Source organism: Lycorma delicatula, chromosome 5, assembly GCF_047948215.1.
Source record: "Lycorma delicatula isolate Av1 chromosome 5, ASM4794821v1, whole genome shotgun sequence".
NCBI lineage: Eukaryota > Metazoa > Arthropoda > Insecta > Hemiptera > Fulgoridae > Lycorma > Lycorma delicatula.
Window position 1 is genome coordinate 150,764,607 of NC_134459.1, and position 17,451 is coordinate 150,782,057.

General features: G+C 30.9%; 1 protein-coding gene across 3 annotated transcripts in view; it reads left to right on the forward strand.

Moving 5' to 3' along the window:
* Positions 1 to 17,451, forward strand: part of LOC142325492 (uncharacterized) — a 54,816-nt gene that overhangs the window by 17,702 nt on the left and 19,663 nt on the right. For all 3 annotated transcript variants that reach the window (XM_075367320.1, XM_075367322.1, XM_075367321.1), the window contains exons 3-5: positions 3,551 to 3,619; positions 6,865 to 6,892; positions 10,942 to 11,079. In XM_075367320.1, coding sequence (XP_075223435.1) covers positions 3,551 to 3,619; positions 6,865 to 6,892; positions 10,942 to 11,079 — 235 coding nt within the window. The remainder of the gene's footprint in view (positions 1 to 3,550; positions 3,620 to 6,864; positions 6,893 to 10,941; positions 11,080 to 17,451) is intronic.

A 17,451-nucleotide genomic window follows, 5' to 3' on the forward strand; every position in this document is an offset into this window, starting at 1 on the left:
ATGAAATTGGCATTGAATTATATAATCACTTGCCAGCTTTGCAATTTCAGAAACAAATTGTAAAAGCTTTGGACTAGGCTAAGATTAAAAGCTTTCTGTTAATTTTTTATTTTTATTTAGTGGTGAAATTTGTGAATATAATAATAATCATTACTGCACATCATTTATTTTCCTTTTCTATGTTTTTTGTGCCAGTATTTTAGTGTTACAATGAACCAAAAGTTTTATATGTGATCAGCCCTGTCCAATCCAGGCCTGCAGGCGCCATGGTGCCCTTCGTTTCATCTTCTGACACCTGCACCCATTTGCAAATTTTTTATACTAATTCACAAAATAACATTATATTTTACATCTTACAAATGATATAAAAAGTACATTTTAGCCATTATATTTTCCAGTAGTTCAACAGAAGTAATTCTGCTGGCGACCTTTTTAATACGTGTTCATTTCTTTGTCATTGTTGTTGACAAATTCATTTCCTATATTTGTAATGGTATAAGTAGGTATAAAGAGATCCTCCTAGCAGGGGGTCTAGCTTGAAAGAACAAGCTATCTAATTGTTACTCATCTGTTGGTCTGCCCTTCACTCAAGCCCTTAGCGTTCTTTGTAATAAATTTGAAACTGTCATATTTAAAACAGATTTTTTTTTTTTTGAGCAAATGTTGCATTATTCACAAAGACACTGATATTTCAAACAGTTAGTTAAACTAATGAGGGTCATTTCTAGTCAGTTGTTAATAAATTTAAACCTAACAGTTTTAAAAGACTGAATTTTTTGTTAGGCTAGGTGCAAACATATTTCTAATAATTTGAAATCCCAATTACATCAGGATTTGCAAGTATGTGAATATTTTTCACTGAAGTTTGTTAAAAGTACTTACATGTCTGATGTTGCTGAATTATGTGTACCTATTAGAATGGTTTTCTGTGTTTTTACAATAAAGGAAGAGTTTGTCAAACTGTTGCCATTTATTGGACAAACTAGGGGAGAAGACATGTTTAATAGTGCGTTCTATAAACATGTTAAAATAGTAACTTTACATTTTCAAAGCTTGTTGCTACAAAAATGGATGGGGCGCCTTCTATGCCTGGTAGGAATAATGGATTTCTATCTCTTTGTGCTAAGGATGAATCATTTCCAAAATTTATTTATTTTTTTTTGTCTTCAGTCATTTGACTGGTTTGGTGCAACTCTTCAAGATTCCCTATCTAATGCTAGTCGTTTCATTTCAGTATACCCCTCTACATCCTACATCCCTAACAGTTTGTTTTACATATGCCAAACGTTGCCTGCCTGCACAATTTTTTCCTTCTACCTGTTCCTCCAATATTAAAGAGACTACTCCAGGATGCCTTAATATGGGGCCTATAAGTCTGTCTCTTCTTATAACTATGTTTTTTCCAAATGCTTCTTTCTTCATCAATTTGCTGCAACACCTCTTCATTTTTCACTTTATCCACCTATCTGATTTTTAACTTTCTATAGCACCACATTTCAAAAGCTTGTAATCTTTTCTTCTCAGGTACTCCAATCATCCAAGTTTCACCTCCATATAAAGCGATGCTCCAAATGTATACTTTCAAAAATCTTTTCCTGACATTTAAATTAATTTTTGATGTAAACAAATTATATTTCTGACTGAAGGCTCGTTTCACTGTGCTATTTGGCATTTTATATTGCTCTTGCTTCGTCCACCTTTAGTAATTCTACTTCCCAAATAACAAAATTCTTCTACCGCCATAATCTTTTTTCTTCCTATTTTTACATTCAGTGGTCCATCTTCATTATTTCTACTACATTTCATTACTTTCGTTTTGTTCTTGTTTATTTTCATGCAGTAGTTCTTGTGTGGGACTTCATCCATACCATTCCTTGTTTCTTCTAAATCTTTTTTTACTCTCGGCTAGAATTACTATATAATCAGCAAATCATAGCATCTTTATCTTTTCACCTTGTACTGTTACTCCAGATCTAAATTGTTCTTTAACATCTTTTACATGTCATGAATTGTTTTGAAATATTTTGAATATATCCCATACTCAGTAAGATGATGTAATTATTCATGCAGATGTAAGATGGCTTAGTAGGGGTAAAACACTGGGAACGATTCTGTTGTTTGCTAGATGAAATAAGAGACTTTTCGAAATCTTGTCTCAGACCATATTATCGCGAACTTGATAATATATCATGGCTACCAGATTTACATTTCCTGGCAGATATCACCTCAAAATTAAACAAGTTAAATCTCAAATTTCAAGGGGAATATCATAATATTTCAGATATGATAAGTGTTATAAATGTGTTTGTAAAGAAAGTGAAGTTATGGATTACACATTTAAACAGAAATTCCCTTTCACACTTACAAATTTCAAATAAATTCTAGAAACAGTCAGATCTTTCCTCTTATGCCAAGAATCTTGAAACTCTTGTGTTGGAGTTTGACAGTAGATTTAGCCAGTTTTCAGTACTTGAACCAGTGATAATTTTTGTCAATAATCCAATTACTTCCGTTGACGTTAGTGAACTTGGAAATAGGTTGTGTAAAATATTCAGAAAGTATAAAATTGAAGAATTAGAAATGGAAATTTTAAATTTTCAAAAAGATCTTTCTTTAAAATCCTCATATGCAACATGTAGCAATATATGGACTCTGGTGGACAGAGAAAAATATCCTATTCTCCTTAGTGTTGTACTGAAAATGTATTCATGCTTTGGTTCAACATATCTTTGTGAAGTTGCATTTTCATCAATAAATATCATCAAAAACAAGTACAAGTTTGTCATGCCTGACAAACTCCCATCTTGATGCTTTAAGAGCAGCTTGTTCCAGCTACACACCAAATTTTCCTCAATTTGCAGCAAGCGTGCAGTATCAAATTTCACATTAATTATGTGGTGAGTAAATATAATTAATTTCTGTTTCAAATGTTTTTGGTCATTATTATAAATTACAATTATTGATTTTGTTAGTAGCAGCAGTAGTGTGGAGATAGTCAAAATGAATCCTGGCACCCCCACAGCCTTTGTAATCATTCAGATGCACCCCTAGTTGTAAAAAGGTTGGACAGTGCTGGTTTAGACTAATCATAAACTTTAAGTATTATAAATTCAAGCTACTTACATTTGAATTATTTAGGGTTAGAGTAAATATAATTATAAAAATATTCTGAGTCCAGGGTTAGCTTATATTGATGTTATTATTACAGTTTAATGATAACATCAAATTAAATTAATGATGCAATTTATTTCAGATATTGTGTTTATTGATTGAATTTTGTTTATACTTTAAGCAATCATTGATGGATTAGTAATCTTACTTATATAATGTTTTATTCATCTCGTCTTCCTCATTAAAATTTGTAACTAAATGACTAAAGTTGTATAGAAAATATGGCCAAAGAGGTTTTCCTGATCATATCATTCAGTAGGTGCTGCTCTGCATGATCTGCACACAAAAATAATTCAACTAACCTCACACTTTTACTACTGTGAATAATCTCAGCCACTGGTTTTTATACGTCTTACTAACTTAGAATGTTATTTTTCAGGATACATTAGCTGCTTTGTATAGTGATTTGACAGAAAGAGTTTTTACATACCTTTATGATAATGATCACGTAAGTATATAATTTTTTTTAACATTTAGCATTTTATATTTTTATTATGACAGAAGTGCAATCTTATTTATGGATTTTATAATGAAATTTCTGATAGAGTTTGTAGGTTCATTTATTTGAGGGTTAATAAAATTATAAAAACCATTAAATAACTTTCAAACAGTTCAAAATAAAAAAAAATAATTTAGCAACTGCTCCTACCTTCAAAAACAATATTTTCTTTTTTTTTATGAGACTACAATAACTCAAGCTCTTATTGGAGGGAGCAACTCAAAACGTTTTAAATGGAATTAGAAGGGTTGTGACACAACCCTTTGTTGTAAAATGAAATTATTTATTAGAAAACAGTAATAAGCATTTAATAAAGAAAGACAACATTACAGATTATTTATTACAAGAAACACATTAAAAGATTAAAATTGAATTATTGACTTGAATGTTCATGAAATTACAAAAGCATTTTCTAGTTTTGCAAGAGATTTTTATGAACTTATATACATCTTTACTAGACATGCTTCATGCTTTGTGTATCCTGACAATGTACTGGATGGTTGTAAAAATTTAAAACTGCAGTTACCATTTCATTTTGTGGGATTTCATGAGCCTCTTGATAAATTTTATCTTGAAGTTCATTAATATCATGCGGGACTGTTTTAATTACTTGATCTGCAATGTATTCCCCACATATGGAAAATTATCGTGGATCATTATCAGCTTTTCCATCATTAGGTCATAAAATTCAGTCAAAATAATTTCTGATAACTATGATTGACATAAAAATTTTATGGGATTTAAAATGGTTTTAATGCAATTCTTAATGAACTGATAAGCAATTATTATCATGCTCCTGTGGGTTTTCTCTTATAGATTTTTAACTTTTTGGATTTCACTTTTCAAAAAAAATTACTTCATGTCTAGTGAAATTTCATCAGTAGCACTTTCAGGACTTACATATCTCTCTTTTTTTCTGTTTCCTCTGGAACCAATGTAGGGTATTACTTTAGAGGATGAATAAGGATGATATGCATGAATGTAAATGAAGTGTTATCTTGTACAGTCTCAGGTTGACCATTCCTGAGATCTGTGGTATTCAAATACTACCATGTGATGAGTGGTATTGATAGTGTTCAAATTCGTGTAAAAGTAACTGACTTTACTAGGATATGAACCTTAAAACTCTCAACTTCAAAATCAGCTGATTTGCGATGATGAGTTAACCATTAGACCAGCCCGATGGGCTCAGGATTTCTACATCTGTTATCCTTTACTTTATTTTTTATTCTTTTATAGTTCTGCATACAGTTGATCTTTTTGAAGTTCAAGTAGATAAATTATCATTAAATAAATTAGCAAGTGGTCTTGTGAAATCATCATTCCTTTACATACATGAAGTTGTTTGCTTGTATTCAGTAAGCTCCATTTTTAAAAGTTGTTAATAAAATTAAAAAATAATTGCGCCTGATACTTTCCAAATTACAAAAATACTTAGCAGACATTCAAATATGTGGGCATGAAGGCTAAACTGTTGGAAGTAAATCAGATTATTTTTATACCTTATTTTGAAAAGTTCTTCTTAGCAACAATAGTAGTGATGCAAAATCAATAGCAGTAAATATAAAAAAAGTATTACACATAAAAATAATAGAAAGATAATAACTTGTTGGCAACTATGTTGTACGCTTAATATGGGACAAGTGGCTATTTGGTGTTTTAACAATGCACAGTAACTAATTGCTGATACTTGTAAACTGTTGGCCAGTGTGCATGTAGACTAGTTATTGAAATCTTACTTTTTATATAACAGAGACAATGATACAACTATATACAATGGTACAAGATATGATAAAACAAATGCAATTTCCCACCATTCATGATAGGTTTATCATTGTTCAAAACGTTTTTGATTATATGGTTTTTTATTTTTATTTTATTTTTAAAGTGATTGTTTTTAAATAATTAATTAAAAGATATTTGAATAAATAAATAAGTTTATTAAATAATTTCCGTTAGTTATAAACAAATGATTAAATATAAAAGAATTAACATTAATAAAAAAATTGTTTGTGCGTCAATGAGTAATAGTTCACATGGCTGGGTGCTTCCAATACTATTGGAAGAGTTCTTAAATATTCTTTTATGCTTTACAAATAAGTACATACCATGATCAGTTTATTAAAAAAAAAAGAAAAGATGCCATTGTATATAAACAATTTTGATGCTAGATGTACCATTTTAAAATGATATATTGTGAAGGTTACTAAGATAGACTTGAGGATTTTTTTAAGTCACAACATTACAGAATATTTAATTATGTTATAAAAATCCATGTCAAATGGTAATAGTAACGTAGCCACTGAATTTTGGGCAACAAGTTAACCATCATTTGGTTACAACCTATCAGGTTGCAGAATAAGAGACAGGACGCCAAGCTGGTCACATATTGTCTAACTAGCTTGGTGTTTGTGTATATACATATATATGCCAAGTATAAGCTGTATATATATAAATAAAAATAAAGTTAGGTTGTTCATAATATGGGAATTGAAGAGATGAACACATATTTTTTTAATTCATAAAACATGTCAAATTTGAATCATTCAAGATTAAAAATTACAGAAAGAAAAACAATAATGAAACATTTGATCATGATTTCTGGCTATATAAATGAAATTTAAATTATTAAAAATGCATAATTTTTATTTAAATATAGTTTCAGTGTTACTCTTTGGGTTGTAATAACAGCAAAATAATTTATTTCAATGACCAACTAATAATCTGTATCTACGATTTAATTATATTTTTAATTAATTTATTATTTAAAAGAAATTTCTTCTTGAACAAGTAGAAATCTCTATAAAAGTACTCAAAAATTAGGAGAATATTCTCCTAATAATTCCATTCCATTTATTCAAGTCTTGAGTGAATGTAATAAATATATATGTTCACTGTATTACTATGTACATATCTGCCAGGTTTCTAGTTTTCAGCTTTTCCATTTTTTATAGCTAAATCCACTTTTAATCCAAGTTTAATTTAAAATTTCTTTATGGTTTTAATTTTTGGTTATTTTTCCTAAGGTGTCCCTTTGGAATAAATGTAAATTTCAGCTTTCTAGTTATCTTAGAAACAGGAATATCAGTAAACGATTTCACTTTGATGTGCTGACAAGTATGTAGAATATTTAATATATACCATGAATCTTCATGTTCAACATGTAATAAATATTTGTTTTTATTTTATTTCAGAGAATGCCTGATAGTACAATGCTGAACGGTAAGTTTTTAAGATTAATCCTTTTTTTTTAAAGTTGCTAAATTAAATTAGCCATGCCATGTTCAGATTTGAACATCAGTTCAAATCCGATTTCATATACATATTTTCTTTTCTTTTTTTAAATTTAAATATATTGATTTATTAATAATTATTAACCTCTGATTGTAAAAATGTTTGAATTAAAATGAAACGTACTTAAAATTTTATTTCACTAATAACTTATGATTTTTTTTTTTATTATTGAATTATTGTTAAAACATTTTTTTTACAATCAGGTTAATAATTATTAATAAATTAATATATTTAAGTTAAAAAAAAGTTAAAAGAAATATATGTATATAAAGTCAGATTTGAACCGACGTGCCTTCTCCTTGTAAGATCCAGATATTTCATTAATTAAAATTTTATTTGGCTATAACTCTGGAAACAATGAAAATAAGTCCTGCTTATCATATATCATTGAAAAGCTCTCAACGAGGGCTTATTACTGCAGTTAAGAAAAAAATCCAAATCCAGATTGAAAACCCACTTTATTTAGAGGTCTGTCTGTGTAAACATTTTTGGCCCAGTCGATTGCAATCAAAAGTACAGGTGTACAACTAAATGTTACAACATGTCACGCCAAAACTATTAAAATGGATTCAGAGATAGTCAAAATGGATATTTCTGTTGAAATCTGAAAACTGAAATTTTTCACGTTTACTACTTCCTTTACTTCATGCAAGGCAGTAAGAATAGGCTTTGTATCTTTATCTGTTTAATTTTTTTTTATATTGGTGTTAAGGTTGTTTATATTATTTTTTGGTCTACTGATGTACAGTTTGATTTTTACAGTTTACCTGTGTGGTGTTAAGTTGCATGGGCTAGTAGGAGTTCTTTTTTTTCTTGTTGACCAGTTTATTATACAAAATTAGTATTCAGGAAATTTGCATCCAAATTTACATATGTATAGTAATGTATGTTCACGTTGTCAAATAAAAGACATGACATTTTCAGATTAAGGAGTATGTCAGCTTGCTATAACAATAGCTTAGATCATTTATAAGTTTCTGAAGTCACGTTACAAAGTATTAAGGAAGGACAAATTCCATAATGTCAAACTGTCGTCTACTATACCTTAAAAATTTGTTGTTTCTTGAATGATTTGATGAGGATTCATGTAATTCCAGTTAGCATAATGGTTGCAGTTGACGTGCCCATTTAATTTTTGTCTCGTTATTGCCCCAACAATATTTATTTTAGAAATCACTTCCGTATTTTCTTTATGATATATAACTAAAAGTCCTCATATAATTTCAAGTGTAGGTCTGAATCATTTTCTTGAAGAGTTCATAAAATCTTTGGTTTATGTGGTCTTAAATTTGTTTTAGAATTTTACAGTAGTTGTTATTCACTTCAAACTTTAGCTCTTTTCCTAGTTAATTGAATTTGTTTTTTCTTTAAAATTACTTGAACTGAAAGTTGTAAATATTTTTCATTTACTACTATTGTTGGCCATTCAAGAAGTAATCAGCTAGTGAACCAGTTTGCTCCAAATCTTTTATATAAATTAATAGTATCTTGTGTGATGATACAGGAATCAAGAAAATGATTTATTAAATTACATTCACTTATGTTACGTTCTCAAAATGTTTATAAGCAAGCCTTATGCTGACCTCTGTGGCTTAATGTTAGCATCTCAGCCTTTCATGAGGAAACTTGTCCCAAGTTTGAATCCTGGTCTGACTTGTTTCATATAGTGCAAAATTTTCATCCCATTTTCTCATGCACAAGCTTTGAGCTTACATCTTGGTTTAGTCATGAAAAGAAACATGAATATGTTATTTTGTAATTCATTTTTGATTTGACTTTATTAACAAAGAACAGTTACAAAACATTTTGTTCACATCCTACACACTGCTGAATAACCGATGTTGTAAACTACACAAAAGGTTGTATGTAACTACAAGGTAAACGAGAAACTAGCTTGAGCCAAATAAAACTAGTCTTGTCAATTTTATTCTCAGCGAAATAAAAGATAATAGTACATCACATTTAAATATTTAGCTGCTGTTCGACTTTCTCCATTCATTTAAAAGCAAAATAAATTTTATTCATTTATTCTCCTATAAAAAAAAGTAACAAAATTATGTTATTTTATATAAATTCAGATTCTAATCTTTCATATTTTCTAACAATCATCACAATTCTCTGTAATATGTAACTTAATTTGTAGAAACAACTGTAATTTTAATTGTTTTGAGAAATAATACTTGTCTACATTACCTCTAAGACAGTATTAGTTTACAATACTCATAAAACTAGGCACCATTTGACAGCTGCTTGACTTAAAAATGTTGGTCTTTAAGCTCAATTAGAAATGAATAGAATTTGAATTATTATACATAGAATTTTTAAGGAAAAATAATCTTAGGAGTGTGTCAAAAAGTGAACATCATTTCTTACAAACTTTTATTACAAAAAACGTGTTTGCCTAGGTGCCTTGCGCATATTTTTTGAATAGGGAAGAGGAATTAGTGTATTCTCTGCTAGTTGGCACATATCGAAAAAAAAGTTTTTTTTTAACCTGTGTAGTCTTTGAGCTTCTTATTAAAGTTTCATTCAGAAATTTTTGTTTATAAAAAATTTATAAATTTAGGTAAATATTGTTACCTAACAGTATTAATATTATAATTATGTCTTTGTATTCAAATGATGGTGGTGGTTTCAAATTATTGTTTTCAAAAGATAGAGATGCTACCATCCCACAACAGGGATTTGGCAAATTGTTTCGTGTAACTGAATTTTTTTAAGGTAGAAATACCATTTTAATTTTGTTTGATATGAAATAAAATTAGATCCTTTTTACATTATTAAGATTCTGTTATTTATGTTAAAGCCCCCCCCCCCCTAACCTTGGAAAAACTTTTCAACAGAAGGGATTATATAGTTTCAAAATGCATATTGCTGTAATTTGGGAGCTGATCTATGATATTAATGTAAGCTAAACTGTTTCTATTGGCTTGTGTTCAGAAATCTTTTGTTTTCAAGTGATAACTAGTAAACATTATGCCCTTTTTTCTACTCGCAAGTGTAAAATCATTCTAAGATTCTATGGACCTAAATTAAGCAGCAAATTTTATGGTTACTTATATCTTTTGAACTGAAAAACTGAATAAAACAGGCCTCAATAATTGTTAAATTTCCAATAAGAAAATAAAAATTTTAACAAAATTTATAGAAAATTTAATTTTGAGAAAATCTGTGTAAATAAATTTAATAGAAACCAAATAAAGTTTTAGAAATTCAACTTGTTCAAAATAATTCAAATCAAAATGTGACAGAAAAACATTAGTTTTAAAGGTAACAAAAACCTTCATAAAATTAAAAAAAAAAATTTTTTTTTTAAATATAAGTATTAAAATTTAAATATCCATCTCATGAAAGTTTTATCTAATGCTTGGGGTGCTGATCGAATATGCATGTTGCACTTCTATCAAGCTCTGATCTGTTCCTGCTTAATCTATGAATGCATGTCTTATTAGTCTATGGGCTACCATTCTAAAGATGCTCAGTGCAGCCCATCATTCATTTATCTGTCTCTCTACAGGCACGTTTTGCTCAAGCCCTGTGTTAAGTCTACTAGTGGACAATGGGGAGCCATCTCTTTGGAATAGATGGAACCAATTTATATACTCCTGTGGAGCTGGCATTAAGGTGAAACCAAATCATCCTACCTTTGATGTGGTATTCTCTAACTAGCATCTTAATGGACAGCAAGAACAGCCGAGATCATCCACTGCTCTGCTAGGCATCAGATGTCTGCACCTTTTCTTAGTTCTAAATATACAGTTACCTCCAGTTCTTACTGTTCTTGTTGTCCATGTTATTATCCCCTTGGCGCCCTACTCTGGTTAATTACTGCTTTGGTTCTTGTCAATATCATAAGAACACAAATCTGGTTATATAACAACGAAAATTTTATAATATTTTCATTAGGGTGAATCCTGATATAGTTAGAACAAAAAATTCAGCCTTTAACCTCCATGTTAAAATTGATTTTGTTTCAGGTACCAATATGGATATGACAAGTATGTCTTTAAATTCAAATTGTGTCAGAGGATCTCAGTTTCACAATGAAAAATGTTCAGAACTTGAAAATAGAAATATCCAATCAAATTTCACTTTACAACGTGATAGACTGCCTAGTAAGTGATAATGAATATTTTATGTAAAACAGTGTTTATGTCCTTATTTATTTTTAAGTATTTGTGCAATTGAGCATCTAGTAATTACAATTATCGAAATAGTGCTTCTCATCATTTTTGTGGATGTTGTTCTTAGCTGCTTTTATTATCACTATTCCACTTCCAGAAAAAATAGCAGTTGCTGTACTGGATATTAGCTTTTGTGGTTGATAATAGAACATGCATGTTTGGCCTTTTCACCATTGCCAGTTTTTCTTTGTGGAGCAGTATGCTATTAACAAGGCCTTAAATATACTTAGCTCAGCATTCTGACATGTACTTATCTGTTCAAATTCCATGAGCGCCTTGCAGATGATTAGCAACATGACATATTGCTGTCTGTACTATATAATCTGAAATAGTTATAAGCCTAGATTAAATAATTAGGAGTAAGTAAAGTTCAAATTAAATTTTTAATTGGTAAGTCTGACAGTTAACTCTAAAATGACTCAACGTTACACACCTGTGAGCTTCTGGATCCCTAGTTATATTGGGAATTTCAGACAATGAGTAGTGCACTGATCGTGTGGCAAGAGTTTTGTTTGCAGCTTCTTTTCACTAATTATGTTATTTCGGATGACTGTCTTTTTCTGAAGAGGGTGATCCACGATGAGTGGCAAAGTGAATAAAATGCTGCTGTCAACAATCTTCTTCCAGTTATGAACACTATGTCACCGTGGAGCTCCTCATGCAAGAATAACCGTCAAAAGGAGGTTATTATTTGTCGTTTGTGAATAGGGCACATTAGGCTCACTCTGATATCTCATGACTCAGATTGATGCACCCATTTGTGTTTGCTGCAACCGCCAACTAACAGTACACCACATCCAGTGGATTGTGTCTTTTATTCAGCATTGTATCAGAAGTTAGGGTCTTTTTTTTTTAATTTCTTAGGAAACATTGAGACGATGTTATCAAATGTTTTACAATTTCTTAAGGCTGGTCATTTATATTCAAATATTTGATTTTTACTACAACCGATTTGTTACACCTTTCAAGTGGTTCTTCCTTGTTGACAATCTTTTTTTTAGGCCGCAAAGTTAAAGGTTCAAGCAACCAACTTGGACCATTCCACTAAAGTTGGCTGCCTAAGATTTGGCTAAAACCCCTTCAAATTGAATCTGTTGGATTTCTGCCACTATCAACATATCTCCATTGAAACTTTCTTGTTAAGTCATGGATCTGCCCAACCCGATTCGCCACAAACGTTTTCCACTGAGCTGATGGCTATTTTATCCATGAAAGTGCTACAGTAGGGTCTGACTACAAACCACACTTTGTAAAATTATTTTGAAAAGTTGAAATTACCTTATGAATGAGTCGTGACAATAAAAGAGCTGCATATAGCTCGAGTCTTGGAAGACTAACTTTCTTAATAGGCACGACCCTTTACTTTGAACAGACTAGTTGTACCTTGATGTCTGAACCCTCACATAGGATGTAAACTAACATATGCTGATTCGGAGGCATCACAGAACCCATGAATCTGGTATTCATGTTGTGAAACATTGAAGACATGCCTAGGAATCCTTAATGACTGTAGTTTAATAAGCAAATCACAGAACTGAGTCCACTTTGTTTCGAGTGATGTTCGTTGGACTTCATCCTAAACAATCTTTTAGTGCCCACAAATGTTGCAACAATAGCTTAACTGACAGAATAACTGGACCAATTAATCCAAGTGGACCATAAATGGATGAGTTAATGGATTAACACTTGCTGTTTTGTAATTTTTTCTGGTACCTTTATTGGTTTCACCAAAAAATGGAACTCATCTGCCGATGGATTCCACAAAACCCGTAATGTTTTGACCATCTTCTGATCATTTGAATGAATTGTATAGCCTGCATGTTGAAATTCCGTTGAACATTGTTTAGTAATTTGGGCTCATTTGAACACCACTTTTTCTATTCAAAATTTCCTCTGCTTAATAATTTAATTAGCTGTAATTGTAAAAGCGACACATCAGTCACTGAGTCTCCTCCAGTGAGGATATCATCAACGTATCAGTTCCATAGAACAACCTCTGAAGCTTCTGGAAATGCATCCTTCTCTTCTAATGCCAATTGTTTGGAGACATCGAGTGGCTAAAAACAGAGCTGAGGTTGTTCCAAAAGTCACTGTTTTTAAACAGTATTTTGATTGGTTCTTCAGAACTTTTTCGCCACAAAATCCATTGCAAGTTTGCATCTAATTTATGCACATTAATTTGTATATACATCTTTACGATCTCAGCTAAAATCACAAATCTGTGTTTTCTAAATCTGATTAAAATGGAAAATAGTTCTTGAACATTGGGTCCTACCATTAGGATCACATTATGTGATAAACCACTAGACGACTTGCATGAACCGTCAAACACCACTCGCAATTTGGTTGTCGAACGTGACTCATTAATAACACCTTGATGTGGTAAATAGTAGACGTCTTCACCTGTTCATTTTCTTCTAAAACCTCCTCCATGTGTCCAAGTTGCTCATATTCATCCATGAAGTCTACATAGGCCTGTTTTTTCACTGGATTCTTGCTCAGAATTCTTTCCTGCTGTTGCAGTCGTGTAATAGCTGTGTCTAGAATTTCCTAGCATGTTTCTATTTTGTCTCAAAGGCAACCGGACAGTGAATCTGCCGGTATCGTCTCTGCTGAACATCTTCACACTGTTTAGCTTCTACTGATAGTGCTGGTTTGTTAGAACACTCTTCCACTTGTCAGAATCTTTGTAGTTGTTCATCAAGACTATCATCAACAGCCAAGTGACACACAGTCATCGATGATGATTCACAATTTTGTTTACACTTTCCTGAAACTATCCATGCCCATTTGGTATTTTGCATACGTGCAGGATCCGCTAATTTAAGTCTACCTTCACTTAACATTTCTAAGAATATTTCTTCTCCAATAAGCATGTCAACATTACTGGTTACATGAAACTCCAGATCTGCCAGCTCTATATTAGGTGGAAGTTGGAATTTTACTTTATCAATCTGTAGGAGATAGTGGCTGAGTTATTTTAGGAAGAATAACAAACTTTAAGTTCCTGCAAAAATCACTAACTCTGGATTTAAATTTGCATGCAATAATGTACGATGCATTTGCAGGGATCTCACCAATACCAGTAATAAATGACTGAATTTTATGCTTCCTCTGCCCTAAAATGTTTGCCATTCTGTCAGTTACAAAATGACTCTGTGAACCTGAATCTAATAAAACTACACAAATGCGATTCTCCACGAGAACCGAAAGCTAATACCACAGTAGTTGACAAAATTACACTAGATATTCTGTGTTGATCAGCTTTTTGATTGGATATAGTGTATAGCTTGTTGGTTTGAAACAGACTTATTTTCTTGTTTTTTTGTGCTAAGTATTGGGAGGTTCCTTGCTTTTTTGCTATAATACTCTTTTCTGTGTAGTGTAATAATGTGTTATGGGCTTTGCCACAAGACTTGCATGCACTTGATTTGCATTACTTTGCTTTGTGATGCAAACTATTTCAATTATCTAATTGAAATAGATATTTAACCGCTTTACTTCCTATACTTGATCATGAATGGACAGGCCTTTAAATTTGTCAAAAATAAATTGGATGCAAACCCTTACAAAAATGACACCCTTTTGGAGATAATACATTATTGGAAGTTGTAAATTCTTTTGTAGGTTTAGCCTTAACTTTATTTACTATTTGACTCTGTACCCTACAGGGATTGGATTCACACTTCACAACTCTTTTGTAGGAATTAAATCAACTCTCACAATGTGTTCACAAGTACATGCGGTACTACTACTACTGTAGGTTTCCCACTCACGATTTGTCACATTATTTAAATTACTGGTAATTAAATGACTAACAAATCCCACTGATCAGTTTGTTGCCCTAAGGCTTTGAGTACTCTTAAATGCTTATGGGTATTGTCAATGATACATTTAAGAACGCTCAATTCCTTTTCAATTTTCTTAACACTAAATAACGCATGAACATGCTTGTTTGAGATACCGATTGTTTTCATATCTCCTTTAATAATTGCCAGGCAATTTTATAATTTCCAGCAGAATCTTCTGACGATTGCAAAATAGAGGCAGCCTCACCTTGTAATGCAGACCTTAAATAATGGAATTTTTTCACATCAGTAAACAAGTCATTTTTGTCAATGACCAACTTAAAAGAATCTAAAAATGATGGCCACTCATCATATTTCCTGGTAAAACCAGGTAAATTAATTTGGTGAATTTTTGTTGGTACACATGTTGGCTTTACTTCTTGAACACCCTTAATCTCTAATTTTGGTTCATATTTGTCAATAAATTTTTGAGCTCAGTCCATTAACTCAAAATACAGATTCTCAAATGATTCTTGTTCATGTTGATAGTTTTCATCAATTAACTCTATTTGAGTTTGAATTAACTCAAACCCTGACAAACTCTTCTGAACTTGTAAATATCCCAATTTGAATTGGCCTAACTCATCTGGTTTCGCTTTATTATTAAAAAAACATACTGAATCTTGTCACATTGGCTTTGATAAGCCCTCGTCTCTTTTTTAACTCCTTTAATTCAGACATTTTTAAATGACTATTTACATGAATTATTGCAATTAACAAGTAATATTATTATTTTGAAATTTAATGGCACCCTGTTGACTTATAAACAATGTAAAAAAACACATTTATTGGCCAGTTTATGTTATACACAGTAAATGTACTAATTATATTTAGGCATGTTTAAATGACGATAATTAAATTGAACGATTATGAATAACATGAAAAACAAATTATAATTGGATAAGAAATGAATATAATTGTTAATTGAAGTTGACGGAATAAAATATTTGATAACAAGGACTAATGATCAAATGGAATGTAAACAAACTTACAACAGGCTACACACACTTACAGCAGCTGACTCACCACCATCTCAACGAGATGAGCAGCAATAACTCTTCTCGCCTGGCACCCTCATGCCTGGACACGTTGCATAAGACGACTCCTTTTCTTTTGTAGACAAAAAATTTTCTCATAACAATAACCGTTTTTTACTTTTTATGCACAATGTTTATGTACTTAACACAAAACTCATCAACATCCGGCACCGGTAGATAGACCATAAGTATGTTCAGCACTAATAGTGGACTGTAACACTATTTTGTTTTTTAATTTGAATTTAATAGGTTGGTTCCTACCAGATGATGGGGTACAAAATGATAAGACTCCTTGATTAAAAAATTGGGTGACATTTAATGACTAAAATAATCAATTTACTGAACACATTGAATTTGATTGTAATTATTGAAAATGGACTGTACATTTACACACACATAGCTCAAGAATTCAACATTGCCTTTGCCCACAACACTCACTTACTCCCTTCCAATCCACACCGACCTGCCCAATCTCCCCACTCCAGTACTCTCTCCTACTGCACACTAACATACACATCCAAACGCATACGCTCCAACAAAATTATTACTAGTTTTATATGTTACTTGTGTACCAACTCCTTTTCTAAATAAATTTATGATTTTATAAGTTTCAGGCCCTGTACAATTAAATAATATAAATTTTTTGCCCCTCTTAGTAATATTCTGCGAACTTAAATCTGTATATTTATACATAATTGATTATTCTTTTTTTTGTGCATTGTTTGTCTATCATGTCTGCATTAACCATTAAATATTACTACTTTCTTTATTTATTTAAGTTCAAATTCAAAATTTGTGCAGCTTATTGGTAATTTTAGTGCTCTATAGGCTGACAATTTTTGGCTTATCAGATTGTTTGATTTATTATGTGTTGTTACATCCATGTTAGAAGGTTTCTGTAAGTACTGAATTATAAGCTGTAATAATTTCTGGTTATTGTAAGGTCTAAATAATTAAGTATTTTCTTTTTCAAAAGTAAGCTCTTTATTTCTCTGCAAATTATTGGTTAGACTGTTCATATTATTAGGCTCATTATGTATATGTTTGTTATGTATTAACAAATACATCAGCATATTGAAAATATACAACAACATTGTGATCTTTTCTCAAGATATTATTTATCTTTAAGTCCAAATCTTGCAAAAATATTTCAGATAATATATACTAATTTTTGGGTCCTCCATCATTGTTCCATTTTTTTGTTGGTAGATATTATTGAATCTAAAATAGCTTTGTTTTATGGTAATGTTTAACAGACTCATAATCTGTTTAATATAAGCCAAATTAAAATTATTGAATAACATACTAATTTCATACTAATGACTTCATCTGTAGGAAAGTTCATGTACATATTCTTTTTATCAAAGGAAATCATACACAATTTAAGATATAGTGATAATTGCCTATTTAAAAAAAAA